A 14417-nucleotide genomic window follows, 5' to 3' on the forward strand; every position below is an offset into this window, starting at 1 on the left:
TGTGTGCGTCCCCATGTCCACTGAGCCGTTACTTGAAACAACAGTCTTCTTATTCACCAATGGCCTTGGCCAGTCTCCCATCTGGACAAAACAGACTAGACACACTTCACTCAACTACAATCCTACCTACACTTCCCCAGATGCCCACGGGGCCAGATTCAACCCAATCATGAGAGAAGTGCAAGCTCGTCTCCATCAATCTGAATTTGAGTCGGGCACTTAGTCAGACACACGGTAGCCCCACCCCACCAGAGCCTGGAGGGAAGGACCTTGAAGGGTTAATCCATCATGGGGGGGGGGGGGGGGGGGGGGGGGGTTGAAGGGGTTAAGATACAGTACATGAGTACACAGAGACAGCAGTTGGGTCCCAAATGGCACCCTAATCCTTACATAACGCGCTACTTTTGACCAGAGCCCGTTGGTCCCTGGCCAAAAGTAGTGCACTACTACATAGGGAATAGGGTGCCATTTGGGATGCACACCAGATTTCTACTGGGTAGTGAAGAGTAATGGTATTCTTATGGGTTTGAAAGTTAACCTACAGTCCACAAGAAGAAGACACTTACTGTGCTGGCTAACCTACACTGGACAATATATTGTCAATAATAAACTGGGTGGTTCGGGTCCTGAATGCTGACTGGCTGACAGCCGTGGTATATCAGACCATATACCACAAGTATGACAAATCATTTCTTTTTAGTGCTCTAATTACATTGGTAACCAGCAATAAGACACCTCGGGGGTTTGTGGTATACATTGGCAAGAAAAAGTATGCGTGAACCTTCTAGAAATACCTGGCTTTCTGCATAAATTGGTCATCAATTTTGATTTGATCTTCATCTAGGTCCCAACAACAGACAAACACGGTCTGCTTAAACTAATAACACACAAACAATTATGTTTTCATGTCTTTATTGAACACACCGTGTAAACATTCACAGTGCAGGGTGGAAAAAGCGAGTGAACCCTTGGATTTAATAACTGGCTGACTCTCCTTTGGCAGCAATAACAACCAAACGTTTTCTGTAGTTGCGGATCAGACCTGCACAACGGTCAGGAGGAATTTTGGACCATTCCTCTTTACAAAATTGTTTCAGTTCAGCAATATTCTTGGGGTGACTGATATGATGCTCCCTCCACCATACTTTACAGTTGGGATGAGGTTTTGATGTTGGTGTGCTGTGCCTTTTTTTCTCCACACATAGTGTTGTGTGTTCCTTCCAAACAACTCAACTGTAGTTTCATCTGTCCACAGAATATTTTGCCAGTAGCGCTGTGGAATATCCAGGTGTACTTTTGCAAACTTCAGACGTGCAGCAATATTTTTTGGGGACAGCAGTGGCTTCTTCCCTGGTGTCCTCCCATGAACACCATTCTTGTTTAGTGTTTAACGTAACGTAGACTCATCAACAGAGATTTAAGCATGTTCCAGAGATTTCTGTAAGTCTTTAGCCGACACTCTAGGATTCTTCTTAACCTCATTGAGCATTCTGCGCTGTGCTCTTGCGGTCATCTTTGCAGGACGGCCACTCCTAGAGAAAGTAGCAACAAAATCTGCTGAAGAGATTTTAGAGATACTTGTCACCCTTTCCAGCTTTATGCAAGTCAACAAGTCTTAATCTTAGGTCTTCTAAGATCTCTTTTGTTCGAGGCATGGTTCACATCAGGCAATGCTTCTTGTGAATAGCAAACTCAAATTTTGTGAGTTTTTTTATAGGGCAAGGCAGCTCTTACCGACATCTCAAATCTCGTCTCATTGATTGGACTCCAGGTTAGCTGACTCCTGACTCCAATTAGCGTTTGGAGAAGTCATTAGCCCAGGGGTTCACGTACTTTTTCCTACCTACACTGTGAATGTTTAAATGATGTATTCAATAGACCAGAAAATTACAATAATTTGTTTGTTATTAGTTTAATTACACTATTTTTTGTCCATTGTTGTGACTTCAGATAAATTTGATGACCAATTTATGCAGAAATCCAGGTAATTCCAAAGGGTTCACATACCACGACTCAGGGCTGTATCCAGGCACTCCACTGCGTTGTCAGCCAATCAGCATTCAGGGCTCGAACCACCCAGTTAATAAAGATGAATTATGCACACGTGCGCGTGCACATACACACACATAAACAAGTGTGCACACACACAAGTCAATTATAGTAAACTAAAACTAATCATGAAAAAACTATTTTGGAAAATAAAATAATTAACAAACCTGTATGAAAAACTAAAACTATACTGATACTATTATCTTTGACTCCAAAACTGAACTAAAATAAAAACCATCATAATTATGTTCAGAATTCGTTTTTCCCTCCTAAACTTTGGGCAAAAATGTAATGGGTTTTCAAGATTTCTTCTTCTTCTAATGGAGTTTAAGTTTCTGAATCTGATGGGTAAATGCTGCCAGGTGATGTCGATGTTTCAAATAGACGTTGCGCATCACTATCACTAGCTATCACTTGCTAACAGGGAAGTTAGCCTAGCCAAGGGGCGAGCTAAACCAGAGACAGAAGAGGAAGCGAGACATCCCACTCCCTCATTTTTTTCTGGTTCATATACAGTCAATGAACTAAGCAGACCAGACTCAGCTGATAATACATTGGTGTCTATGGGAGAGACACCCCGTTAAACAGACCCGAGAGGGATCAGGCTTCAGGCCTCACATTAAGGGGCCTTGTGAGCTGGGCATAAACATATATATATATTTTTTTAAATACTAGTAATATTTATTTTAAATACAATTTCTCCGCTTAAGCAATGAGGCCCTTTCAGAGCGGGGCAGAGAAAATAAAAAAATAAAAATTTTAACAGAAAAATAACCAACGTTAACACATTTATTTAGTAAAAATACAGGTGCTGCTGATAATACTGCCATCGTCGTCAAGGCAGAGGACATGTAAGTGTAGCCTATTTATCCGATGCTGCCTGGCTACGGAACCTACTTTTTGAAGTGATTTGTTAGACAATCAGATGAAAACCACCAGTGGTCTGTGAAGAGAGTTCCCTTCCACCATATTTATTTCGCCAGTCTAGGCGCTATCCCTTTTACATCCAAGTCACATCGAGATAGGCTAGGTTTATGTTGTAAAGTCTATGAGCTGACCCATCACCTTATGCATTACCACCCCCCCCCCCCCCCCCAACACATCAATGTCTCCAAGCCTTCCAGGCACCAGCTATTTTTATCCCTAACACTAAATAATATAAAACAAAACTTTATAAAACTACAACTAAATAAAAAACGAGTAAATTAGGTCTGGAAACTACTTGAAACTAAACTGAATTTCAAAAAGAACATTTTCTAAACGAATAGAAATAGAAATAAAATACAAATATCTGCCCCTGCCCCACATAATCATTAAATGCGCATTCATACATTCATACATGTATGTGTATGCATCATGCATGGATACACAACGGTCTGATTCTGCGAGTGGTCATGTTCACACACACATAGACAGAGGTCCTGCTCTATAAATAAAACACACCAGAGAGGGCGTAACTAAACACACGCTGCCACATTCCACACATACGCCAAAATAGCCTGGCATATCACAGCACAAACTATTCACATATTCCACTGGGCTTCTCTCTTTCTCTGTGTGTGTGTGTGCTACCTGCTTGTATGCCTGCCTCACTCATTCTCTCTCTCTCTCTCGCTCTCTCTCTGCCCCTCTCCATCTTTCCCTCTCATAAATTACCCAGAATCCCAGCTGAGCTTAAGGAGACATCGCTGGAGTCTCTTAAAGAGAAACAGACTCCTCTCAAAGTCAATTTTTTTTAAATGGTGTGCGCGTCTCGGTTTGTCTGTCTGTCCCTCCACATGTCTGTTTACCCAAATGTGTCTTTTTTGAATTAAATTGGATTTCATACAGCGCTTTTCCAAACGCAAATTTAAAGCACTTGGATTAGGAACCGACGCAAACGTCCAAAGCTTCATGGAACAACGTGTCCGACTCTTGAGCTGTTCTTCCGATAACAAAAGTACAGCGTAGAGTGTGTGTGCCATGTGATGACTCATCGCCGGTGACAGACAGGCCGGGGGAAATCCCACTGGGAACTCCTGACCTACAGCCCACAGTCAAGCACTGTCACGTCACTGCTTAGGCATAGGGTGGACACGGGGCAAGCGCACACAGAAACACAGACACACACATACGATGCAGGTGCACCTAGCGCCACACGCATGTGCACGTTTAACACACAAACACATTGCCTAGAACAACAAACACAAAACACACACCGTTGTTTTAGAATTCCAAGCCAACTATAGAATCTCTCGGCGGATCAATCTCTCTCACGTCAGATAGGCCTAGAACGCCATGGCAACGGAGCAATGTGGAGATGGGAGTGTGTAATTGGTTGTTCCTACTTGTAACGAGTGGCCCTTGGACGAGCCTTGAATTGTATTTAAACGCACAGCTGGGTATTGTGTGCGTGTGTTTGCGTCTTGTAAGAAAGCCGGTTTATTATTATGTTATGTTCCAGTGTGACGGTAGCAAGCAGTGACACTACAGTCACTGGCAACATTTCTGCTATCAGCTTCCCAAAAGTGTCAAAACACTTCCAACATGTGTCTGAGAAAGTCCCCCAAAAATGGCCCAAGACTCCAGTCACCCCAGCATTTGACTGTTCTCTGCTCCCATCCGCCAGGCGGTCCTCTTCAATGGCTGTGCGAAGTTGCTGGATATTGGCGGCAACTGGAACACTCTGTCGCACACGTCGATCCAGAGCATCCCAAACATGCTCAACGGGTGACATGTCAGGTGAGTATACAGGCCATGGAAGAACTGGGATATTTTTAGCTTCAGGAATGATGTACATTGTCATGTTGAAACATGATGTGATGGCAGCAGATGAACAGCACGGCAATAGGCCTCAGGATCTCATCAATTGCCATCGATAAAATGCAATTGGGACTTATACCTGCCCATACCATATCACCACCACGGGCCATTCTGTTCACAACGTTGACATCAGTAAACCGCTCGCCCACACGACACCATACAGCCGTCTGCCATTTGCCCGGTACAGTTGAAACCGGGATTCATCCGTGAAGAGCCCACTTCTCCAGCCAGTGGCCAATCGAAGATGAGCATTGTCCCACTGAAGTCTGTTATGACACCGAACTGCAGTCAGGTCAAGACCCTGGTGAGGACGACGAGCACGCAGATGAGATTCCCGAGAAGGTTTCTGACAGTGTGCAGAAATTCTTCAAACTAAAATTAAATTCTCTGGCAACAGCTCTGATGGACATTCCTGCAGTCAGCATGCCAATTGCACAATCCCTCAAAAGGTGAGACATCTGTGGCATTGTGTTGTGTGCCAAAACTGCCCATTTGAGTGGCCTTTTATTGTCCCCAGCAACAAGATACACCTGTGTAGTGATCATGCTGTTTAAACAGCTTCTTGATATGCCACACCTGTCAGGGGGATGAATTATCTTGGCAAAGGACAAATGCTCACTAACAGGGATGTAAACAAATTTGCGCACAACATTTGAGAGAAATAAGCTTCTTTTGCATATGGAACATTTCTGGGATATTTTCATCTCAGTTCATGAAACATGGGACCAACACTTCACATGTTGCCTTTATATGTTTGCTGTTGATTATTATGATTAATATTACTATTCATATTTATCCTGCTACCAGGATAAATGTCGTGTGGGCGAGCGGTTTACTGATGTCAACGTTGTGAACAGAATGGCCCGTGGTGGGGTTATGGTATGGGCAGGTATAAGTTACGGAGTCACTTCTTACCCCTGTTTACATGTACATACCTACCTCAATCAATCCAGCACATGTAATAAATGGTACTGGCACTAACCTGTATATGATTCTTGTGTTGCGTTTCCTCTCGTATTTATTGTGTTTTCTTATCTATATTATTACTTGTATTACTGCCTCATTGGGAAAGAGTTTGGCAGTACGCACGTCACCGCACTGTTTTACACTTGCTGTATCCTGTACACGCGACAAGTACACTTTGAAGACAGACAGACAGACAGACAGACAGACAGACAGACAGACAGACAGACAGACAGACAGACAGACAGACAGACAGACAGACAGAGGAAGACAGACAGACAGACAGACAGGACAGGGATCAATAAATAATTACACGGGCAATTAGTATCATTAGCATGGGGTCGGAGATTTGTGAGCATGGGGTGGGGACAGAGAGACAGAGCTGCACGCATTGCCATAAAAATGGAATCCTTAATTGCCAAAATCTCGCACTATCCCTTTTAAGATCAGATTGACAATTACAACTTGTCTTTTAAGCAAACAGAGTAAGCAGTAGCACGAATGAGAGCCACGAGCACGCAGCCACAGCTTGCTCCTCCTCATCGCCCTACAGTGCAGTGGTTCCCGTCAATTATATTTCAGATGGGGTCAACATTATTTATATTCAAGCATTTTGGAGTAGAACGGCATTTTCTATTTCTAGTCGCCAGAAGTGAACTTCTCAGTCGTTCTTACAACCCAGCATCCCCCCCCACCCCCCCACCACCACATTCGCCTCCACTGCTGAAAACAATCTTAAGGGAGATCCTGATAAGCAAACACACACAGGTAGACACACGCACACACTGGATTGCTTGGTTTGGCCGTCAATCTAACCCAACACATAAGAATGTCTAATATTAGTACATTAGTATGGTATATAATGACATAGGTTCAACCCGGTAATTCTCACCCCTCAGCTCATTACGTGGCCCAATTAACTAAGAATCATCCATCCGGTGGTCGTCACCGCCGTCGTTCCCAATGTGTCACGTTTAATGAGCCACGTGCGTTTACCGTCACATTCTGATGAAGGAAAAAGGCAATAGTCTTGTGTTTTACATTTATCGTAATTACCGCGAAGGCGAATAATATATTTAACGAGGTTATTAGTTGGCCTTGCTTGAGTTGAAAATAGAGTTTTGGAAGAACACAGCCCTCCAGACCTGGGATCAAATACTATTTTGAATCTTTCAGCATTCGCTTGAGCCTGCCTGGAGTTCCAGATTTTTGGGAGGATATCTATTGCGCGAGGCAAACTCAATCAAGCACAGATTAAGTGTTTGAAATGTAGCATTTGAACACACATTTGATTCTGAATCTGACGTCGCAGAGTCCACTTGACTAAACTCAATTGTATTTCCCCCCTGTATGGAATAAGCAAAGTTAAATGAAATGGAATAATGCTATTAGCGGATAGCGTTAGCCCCAACAAAGCCTTCAGTATCTAGGCATATCTTCATGTAGATCAGTGTAGCGGCGGCGGCTCCTATGTGCGGCCCAAACGCAACCCTATTCCCCTGCGTAGTGCGCGACTTTTAACCAGCTCGTCAAGAGTAGTGCTCTACATCAAGAACAGGGTGCCATTTGGAACACAGTCTTGTGTATGGGCTCTAAGGAGCGGAGGCAGGACGGAAGTAGTTTAACAGATAAAAAGGCTAACCTGAAACACTATCAAACTCCCGAGGCTAGATGAATGAGGAGAGACGGAGATTCACATCCGCTCTTACTTCGAAGAGATACCAGTTGAGTTCAATAGTGCTGTGAGTAGGCATCCTGCATAGTATAGCACACACGCGTCCTGCTTAGTACGGGTCACCCGGCGTCTCAATCTCACTAAGACGACCCCCCCCCCCACGTCGGCCTCTCAGTCTTCGTTTCCTACTCTACGGTAGGAATCCCAGGCTACCCGGCGCCTCGCCGAAGAAGCTAGACCATTGTTCCGCCGTCTCCGGGAAGGTCGGGTGGACGGTGAGTCCCCGGAGATTCATATTCCATACGTCGGCGGCATCTTAGGCGAGAGCGAGCGAGAGAGAGAGAGAAATAGAGATGTGGGCTAAACCGAAGGAAAGGTTGTGATAGTAGCATTGTATTTTGTTTGTCCATTACAGACTTCATGAATGCCTGCACATGCCACACATGCACCCCCCCCCCCCCCCCCCCACAACACACACACCACCCAAAACACACACACACGCCCACACCCACCCACAACAAACACTACACACACCCCAGCCAAACACACTCAAATCACAATGGCGCCAACACTAACGGACATCCTCCACTGTTCTATTCTCCTCCTATTCACTTCCTGACGGCGTGAATGTCAAGATGTCACCTGAAGACGGTGAGCGTTATCTGGCATACTGCCAGCCAACAGCTGGCGCGGAGGGTCAGGAGCAGCGGTAGAAAGCGCCTCCCTGTGAAAAGCCAGCGGATGACGGAAAGGCTCAGCGGTGACGGTGACAGCCCAGCGCCAGGGTGACTGACACCGATATTATTGGTGCTGGAGCATTCTGTTCAAATCATCTCCTCCTGCTCTGTGGCTGATGGTACTAGGAGACACATGGGCAGCACAGGCTTTCTGTAGCTAGCTTCTCTAGCTTTCTCTTTTCCTTTCTCTCCATCTGCAATATCCACTTCTCCTCGCCCCCCTTTCCTCAGCAGATGTAGCCTGCAAAGGCATGTCTCCTTTCTCTTTCTGTAGCTATTTGTCGTTCGCTCCAGCTCTCTAACTCACTATTTCTGTCTCTCTCTCGTTCGCTCCAGCTCTCTAACTCACTATTTCTGTCTCTCTCTCGTTCGCTCCAGCTCACTATTTCTCAGTGGTGTAAAGTACTTAAGTAAAAATACTTTAAAGTACTACTTTAAGAGGTGTTTTGGGGTATCTGTACTTTACTATTTATATTTTTTGATAACTTTTTATTTTACTCCACTACCTTCCTAATGAAAATAATGTACTAGTCACTCCTTACATTTTCCCTGACACCCAAAAGTGTGTTACATTTTGAATGCTTAGCAGGACAGGAAAATTGTCTAATTCACACAATAATCAAGACAACATCCCTGGTCATCCCTACTGCCTCTGATCGGGCGGACTCACTAAACACACATGCTTCGTTTGTAAATCATGTCTGACTGTTGTAGTGTGCCTCTGGCCATCCGTACATTTTGAAAACAAGAAAATCATGCCGTCTGGGTTGCTTAATATAAGGAATTTGAAATTCTTTACACTTTTACTTTCAATACTTAAGCATATTTTAGCGATTCCATTTACTTTTGATACTTGCGTATATTTTAAACCAAAAACGTTTAGACTTTTACTCTAGTAGAATTTTGCTGGGTGACTCACTTTTACTTGAGTCATTCTCGTATCTTTACTTTTACTCAGGTATGACAACTGGGTACTTTTTTCACCACTGCCATTTCTTCCCTCTCCACCCCCCCCACCCCCCCCTCACTCTCCCAATCCTCCACCCACTTGCTCTCCCCCTTTAATTCTCTCTCCCCCTCTACCCACCTCTCTCTCCCTACTCCTCGCCCTTCCTACCTCTGTCTCGCTCCCTCCCTCTCTCAGTGGAGAAATGGTTTCTGTGGATCTACTCCCAGTGGTGGAAGGACATAGCATCACTAATAAACCTCAGACATATGCGATGAGGGCCCGAGAACACAGACACTGCCCGAGGTCGCTTCAGCTAGTTGTGTGCGTGTGTGTACAATATACAGAACAAAATTACATAATAAATATCTACAACAGTGAACCTATGTGAGCTTTCCACACACACACACACAGTCACAGTCCATTTACAGGGGTAATGAGGGGAGCTGACAGTACGGGAGACCATTCATCATGATAGGTTGCACCCTTCAGCTGGCCAATGGACTGCCTCCATCCGCCTCCCAGCCGCTCTACACCAGGGTCAACTGCTGACCTCATCTACACCCTCACGGAGCAACGGGCCAAAATCACCCCCAGACACTGATCTAAGGTCAGTTTTCAATGGCTAAGGTTAAGAGGGTGGGGGAGGGGAACGCTGTTCCAAGACCTGTGCTTACAGCATTACTTATGCTCAATGAGTCCTCAAGCCTGACCTGGCGTCGACTCGGGATCAAGGGCCAGCCAATCGGCGAACACAGCAGCCCTTACATCACCGTGCCCACCAGGGCCGGGGAGCTGTGGCAACGAGTGGGCTTCAAAAGCGGGGATCCAGAATGAGTCAGTGTGGAATGGTTTGCGACCGACGGGCTGACTAAGCAGATTGTGGGGTGTTACTTGAGAGAAGATCACATGGGAACTGGCTTTGGATAATAGTTCTCCTGTGTAAACGCTACTTGTGAAGACACATTTGTACGAGGAGAACCATAGCCCATTTCCAAAACGGTCAAATTAACACTCACGGGGAGAAGAGGAGTTGAGAAAGAAAGGGCCAACACGACGACAGGAAATCAACTGCAGCTGAGGAGGAGCGAGGTGACCCCCCCCGAGTGCCTCAACTGGGCCATTCACAAATCCCTCTCTTTTTCCCCCCGCTCTCCCTCTCAAGGGTTTAGAAACGACAGACGGCGCGACTCGACCGGGCTTTTCGGCAGCCTCCTTTCCCAATCTCTACATCCCTTTCTTTCAAGCACCTGTGCACTCTTGGTAATGAACTGTAATAAAGAGTAACCTGCTGTTGCTCCTGCTGTACTCATTCGTAGTCCATTATGTGTATGACGTACAGCTGTAGATGGGCCTTCATTAGCACGTAGCACCTGTCACCAAGCTGGGCCGAACCGCTGTTTAATAAGAATGCTACATCAATAGAACTAATCATTAGAGTGGTAGAGACTAAGAAAGGGGGGGGGGGGGGGGAGAAAGAGAGCGCAAAAAAAAAGAGGGAAAGAATGAATGAAAGAGGAAGAAGGAGAGAGAGAGGTTGAGAAGTGAGTGAGCGAGTGACAAAGACAATAAGAAGTAGAAGTTGACTGTAGATGGATAAATAAATAAATAAATAAATAGAGGGGGAGTCAGAGCGAGAAAGAACGGGGAGAGGGAGAGAAAGAACATGGCGAGGGAGAGAAAGCGGGATGACTGTTGGGAAGAGAGAAGAAGGAAGAGGAAGGAGAAGAAGAAGGGATAAGAGAGAAGAAGAAGAAGAAGGGGAGAGAGAAGGGAGGCGGCATAAAGAGAGGGCGACGGAGAGCGAGAGAGATGTGGACTGAGGCCTGTGTATTACGTTTCTCTCAGCCTGGCGCGGGGCGTGTGCTCTCTAAAGCATGCGCGGCCATGCACCGTAGATCAGTAGGAGAACCCCAGCCAAGCCTCTGTCTTCCCCGAGGGGCCGAGTACTGCAGACAGCATGCGATCAACCCTCTCTCAATGAATTTGTGTGTGTGTGTGTGTGTCATTTGAGTGACATTTCACAAATCCTGGGGACTGGGTTAATGATATCTCCGTTGGACTAAATCAAAGCACTCAGTGGTTCCAGGAAGAGAGTGGGAACCGGGCTCAGAGTCACGACGCTTCAGCACTTCCTCTCTAATTACGACCGGCCTACAGATGGCCCCAGGGAGAAGTGGTGGAAGGGGACTAAAGCTAAATGCCAGCATCATGGCAGAGGCGTGTTGAGGAAGGCCCATGTATTCATCACCACTGTCTGAAGCGAAACCCTGATAATTGCAGGGTGGTTGTAACTACGGTCTCCTCAAGTTTGACAGATCTCCAGTGAGACCACAAGGTCAGCCATTACAGCGCTTAGGCCTTTTGTCCAATGCTCTCTGAAAAGAGCATGGTGAATAATACGAATCAAAGTGAATTTAATGTGAGTGACATATCAGAATTGAAGGGCAGTGAATTGAATCAGAGAATCAGAGAGAGGTCAGTGGCGTTATGAGGGTCGCAGGACTCACCGAGTTGATGCAGGCCAGCTCCTTGTTGAGCAACCAGGGCAGCGACAGCCTTCCCTCTCCCCTGTAGCAGGACTGGATGCGCTCCTTGATCTTCTCCTTGATGCGGCGCAGCGTGAACAGGCACAGGGCCGACTCCTTGGGTGGTTTGGCACGGTTTTTCTGGCCTTGGGAGAAGACCGTGAACAGGATGTCCTCATCTTCGGAAATGCCTAACGAGTCGGCCAACTGCTTCCCGGGCCGGCTGAGGTAAGCGTCCTGGATGAGGCGGTACTCCACACCGTCCTTGGTGCAGCCAATGGGGAACTCCACGTACGAGTAGAACTTGGGGTCGTCCACGCAGAGGCGGACGATCTTGGAGGTGAAGAACTGTTCGCCGGAGGCGTCTGGCGAGGTGAGCTGAGTGTCCAGCTGCATGGTCAGGTAGTAGACAAACTGCTCGCTGCTGAAGCTGTAGATGTAATAGATGTCGAAGGCGGGGAATTTGCTGAGGGTGTCCGAAGGGATCTTTAGCTGCGAGGAGACAAACTCGTCCTGGTATACGAAGCTGAACATGTCGGCGTTCTCCTCATTGGCCATCAGCTTGCGGCTGGAGAGCGTGGGGAAGTACTCGGACTTGCCGTCGATGGGCGTGCCGATGAAGAGCTTGCTGGCGGGGCCATGCGGGGAGGTGATGATGACCCCGGACATGGTGCCAGACTCGGCCACGCTGGACAGGTAGTGCTCCTTGCGGTGGTGCGGCTCGCCTAGCTTGAACAGGTCGTCCAGCCTTAAAAACTGGCAGATGCCCTGGGAGGTGCTCCCGCAGGCGATGAGCCGGTTCTGGGCGTAGTCAATGAGTAGCAGCTTGTTGACATTGCTAGTCTGGGCCAGGTCGTGGGGGCAGGACTGGACGCTGGGCGGGGGGTAGCACTTCTCATTGTCCACCACGGGTCCCGTCATGTGGCTCCGCAGCTTGGTGAGGTTGCTGGAGAGTTTGAAGATCCAGTTGACCGAGCCGACGTAGACCTCGCCCGTCTTGTTGTGGATGGCCAGGTGTGTCAGTCCCCAATCGGGCGGGTAGAAGGTTTTGAAGGCCTGGGGTTGGCCTCCTGTTTGGGATGGGCCTGTTTGGGATGGGCCTACCAAGAGGACCAGCACCCCAAGAAGGAGCAGGTTCCCCAGACGAGGGGCAGCGAGTGACCTCTGTAAGGGCCACATATCTGGGACTTGCGGGGGGCAAGGCTGGGGAAAGGGATGGGGGAGGTGGGTTCACTCCAGCACCTAGTCCGGCTCTGTTTGTGTTTAGCTTTCTTCCCCTGGAAGGCGAATGGACTGGCCAAGGGAGGGGGGGGGGGAAAGCTCCTATTGATCCGGTGTCCTTTTCTCTGCGTTCGGAGCTGTCATCCAGAGCATCATCCACAGCGGCATTGGTAGGAGCCCTGCAAGGCAAAAAAAAATAAAACACATTATGAGACGCAATGGAACATTACCTATTGATTATGCATCAGCCGGGGAACCTGAAAGCACGCGAGATACGCTGCCAAGTTAAGACAAAAGTGAAGACGACATTCAACCACCCCAGATGAATAAATGACAAACTCAGGCCTGTAGGACATATCCGTGACTACATTCAATTATGAAGGGAGACAGCTAGCGAGAGCTTCAGGCATATTACACAACGCACGGTACAATAACGCGAGTCACACTGCGATGAGTTAGAGACACACAACATCGAGCCTGTTAATATTTCACATGTTCAACAGTAGAGTGAGGGGTTTAGAGAAGGTCTGCTGAGAAAATCCCCAGAGGTGGCACACTTCTATTGACGCCACGCAATTTGTATCCAGTTCTGCTCCCTCCCAGGCCTCCTCACTGCATGCAGTATCAGCAAACTACCCAGCATCCCCCTCTTCTCCTAATTAGGCCCTTATTCTGTCAATAGCACCAAGGCATGGTTCTCAGTTACTCTGTGGCAGATCCGCAGCTCCCTGATGGACAAAACATGTTTTCTACCCTGAGGGAGGTGGAGTAAAAATTATGATTCATGGTCATTATGCTCCATCGGGAATGTAGAGAACAATGCAAGCTAGAAAAAAAGGGAAATTAAAGAATGAGATGGATCGAGACTCGAGACAAAAGTATACTGCACACGTCTCAGAGAGATTAATTGCTGTTGTTGTTGTCATTGTTGTTGCGGTTCCAACAATACAATTCCCATTTCCACTCCAGCCAAAGCTTCTCTCGCTATCTCGCCCACCCAACCCAGTCATCCACTCCCAGCAGTTAAATGCAAAAAATATATGTTTATTTATTTAACCTTTATTTAACTAGGCAAGTCAGTTAAGAACAAATTGTTATTTACAATGACGTCCTACCCCGGCCAAACCCGGATGACGCTGGGCAAGTCGTGCGCAGCCCTATGGGACTCCCAATCACGGCCAGTTGTGATACAGCCTGGAATCAAACCAGTGCCTTAGACCGCTGCGCCACTCAGGAGCACCTAAAGATCTGCTTCCCATCCAAACCAAAACAACCTCTAATTGTCTGAGCCAAAGTTCCCAGGCCCATTTGGCTATTCCCGGTGTGGGAGTGGAATTGACTGGATTTAGCCCCCCCCCCATCCCTCCTCTCCCATCAATCCCCCCCATCCATCCGTGCCAAGGGAATCCAACTCCGGGAAGATATGGAAGCCGAGCACGTGCCAGCACTTCCTCGGCTTCCATATCTTCCCGGAGTTGGATTCCCTTGGCACGGAT

The 14417-nt window shown here is 47.1% G+C and overlaps 1 protein-coding gene across 2 annotated transcripts in view; it reads right to left on the reverse strand.

The window, feature by feature from the left end:
* LOC139564650 (plexin-A1-like) overlaps positions 1-14417 on the reverse strand; it is a 244953-nt gene that overhangs the window by 190915 nt on the left and 39621 nt on the right. For both annotated transcript variants that reach the window (XM_071384372.1, XM_071384366.1), the window contains exon 2: positions 11683-13100. In XM_071384372.1, coding sequence (XP_071240473.1) covers positions 11683-12879 — 1197 coding nt within the window. In that variant the 5' untranslated portion in view covers positions 12880-13100. The remainder of the gene's footprint in view (positions 1-11682; positions 13101-14417) is intronic.

The sequence above is a fragment of the Salvelinus alpinus genome, chromosome 2 (assembly GCF_045679555.1).
Source record: "Salvelinus alpinus chromosome 2, SLU_Salpinus.1, whole genome shotgun sequence".
NCBI lineage: Eukaryota > Metazoa > Chordata > Actinopteri > Salmoniformes > Salmonidae > Salvelinus > Salvelinus alpinus.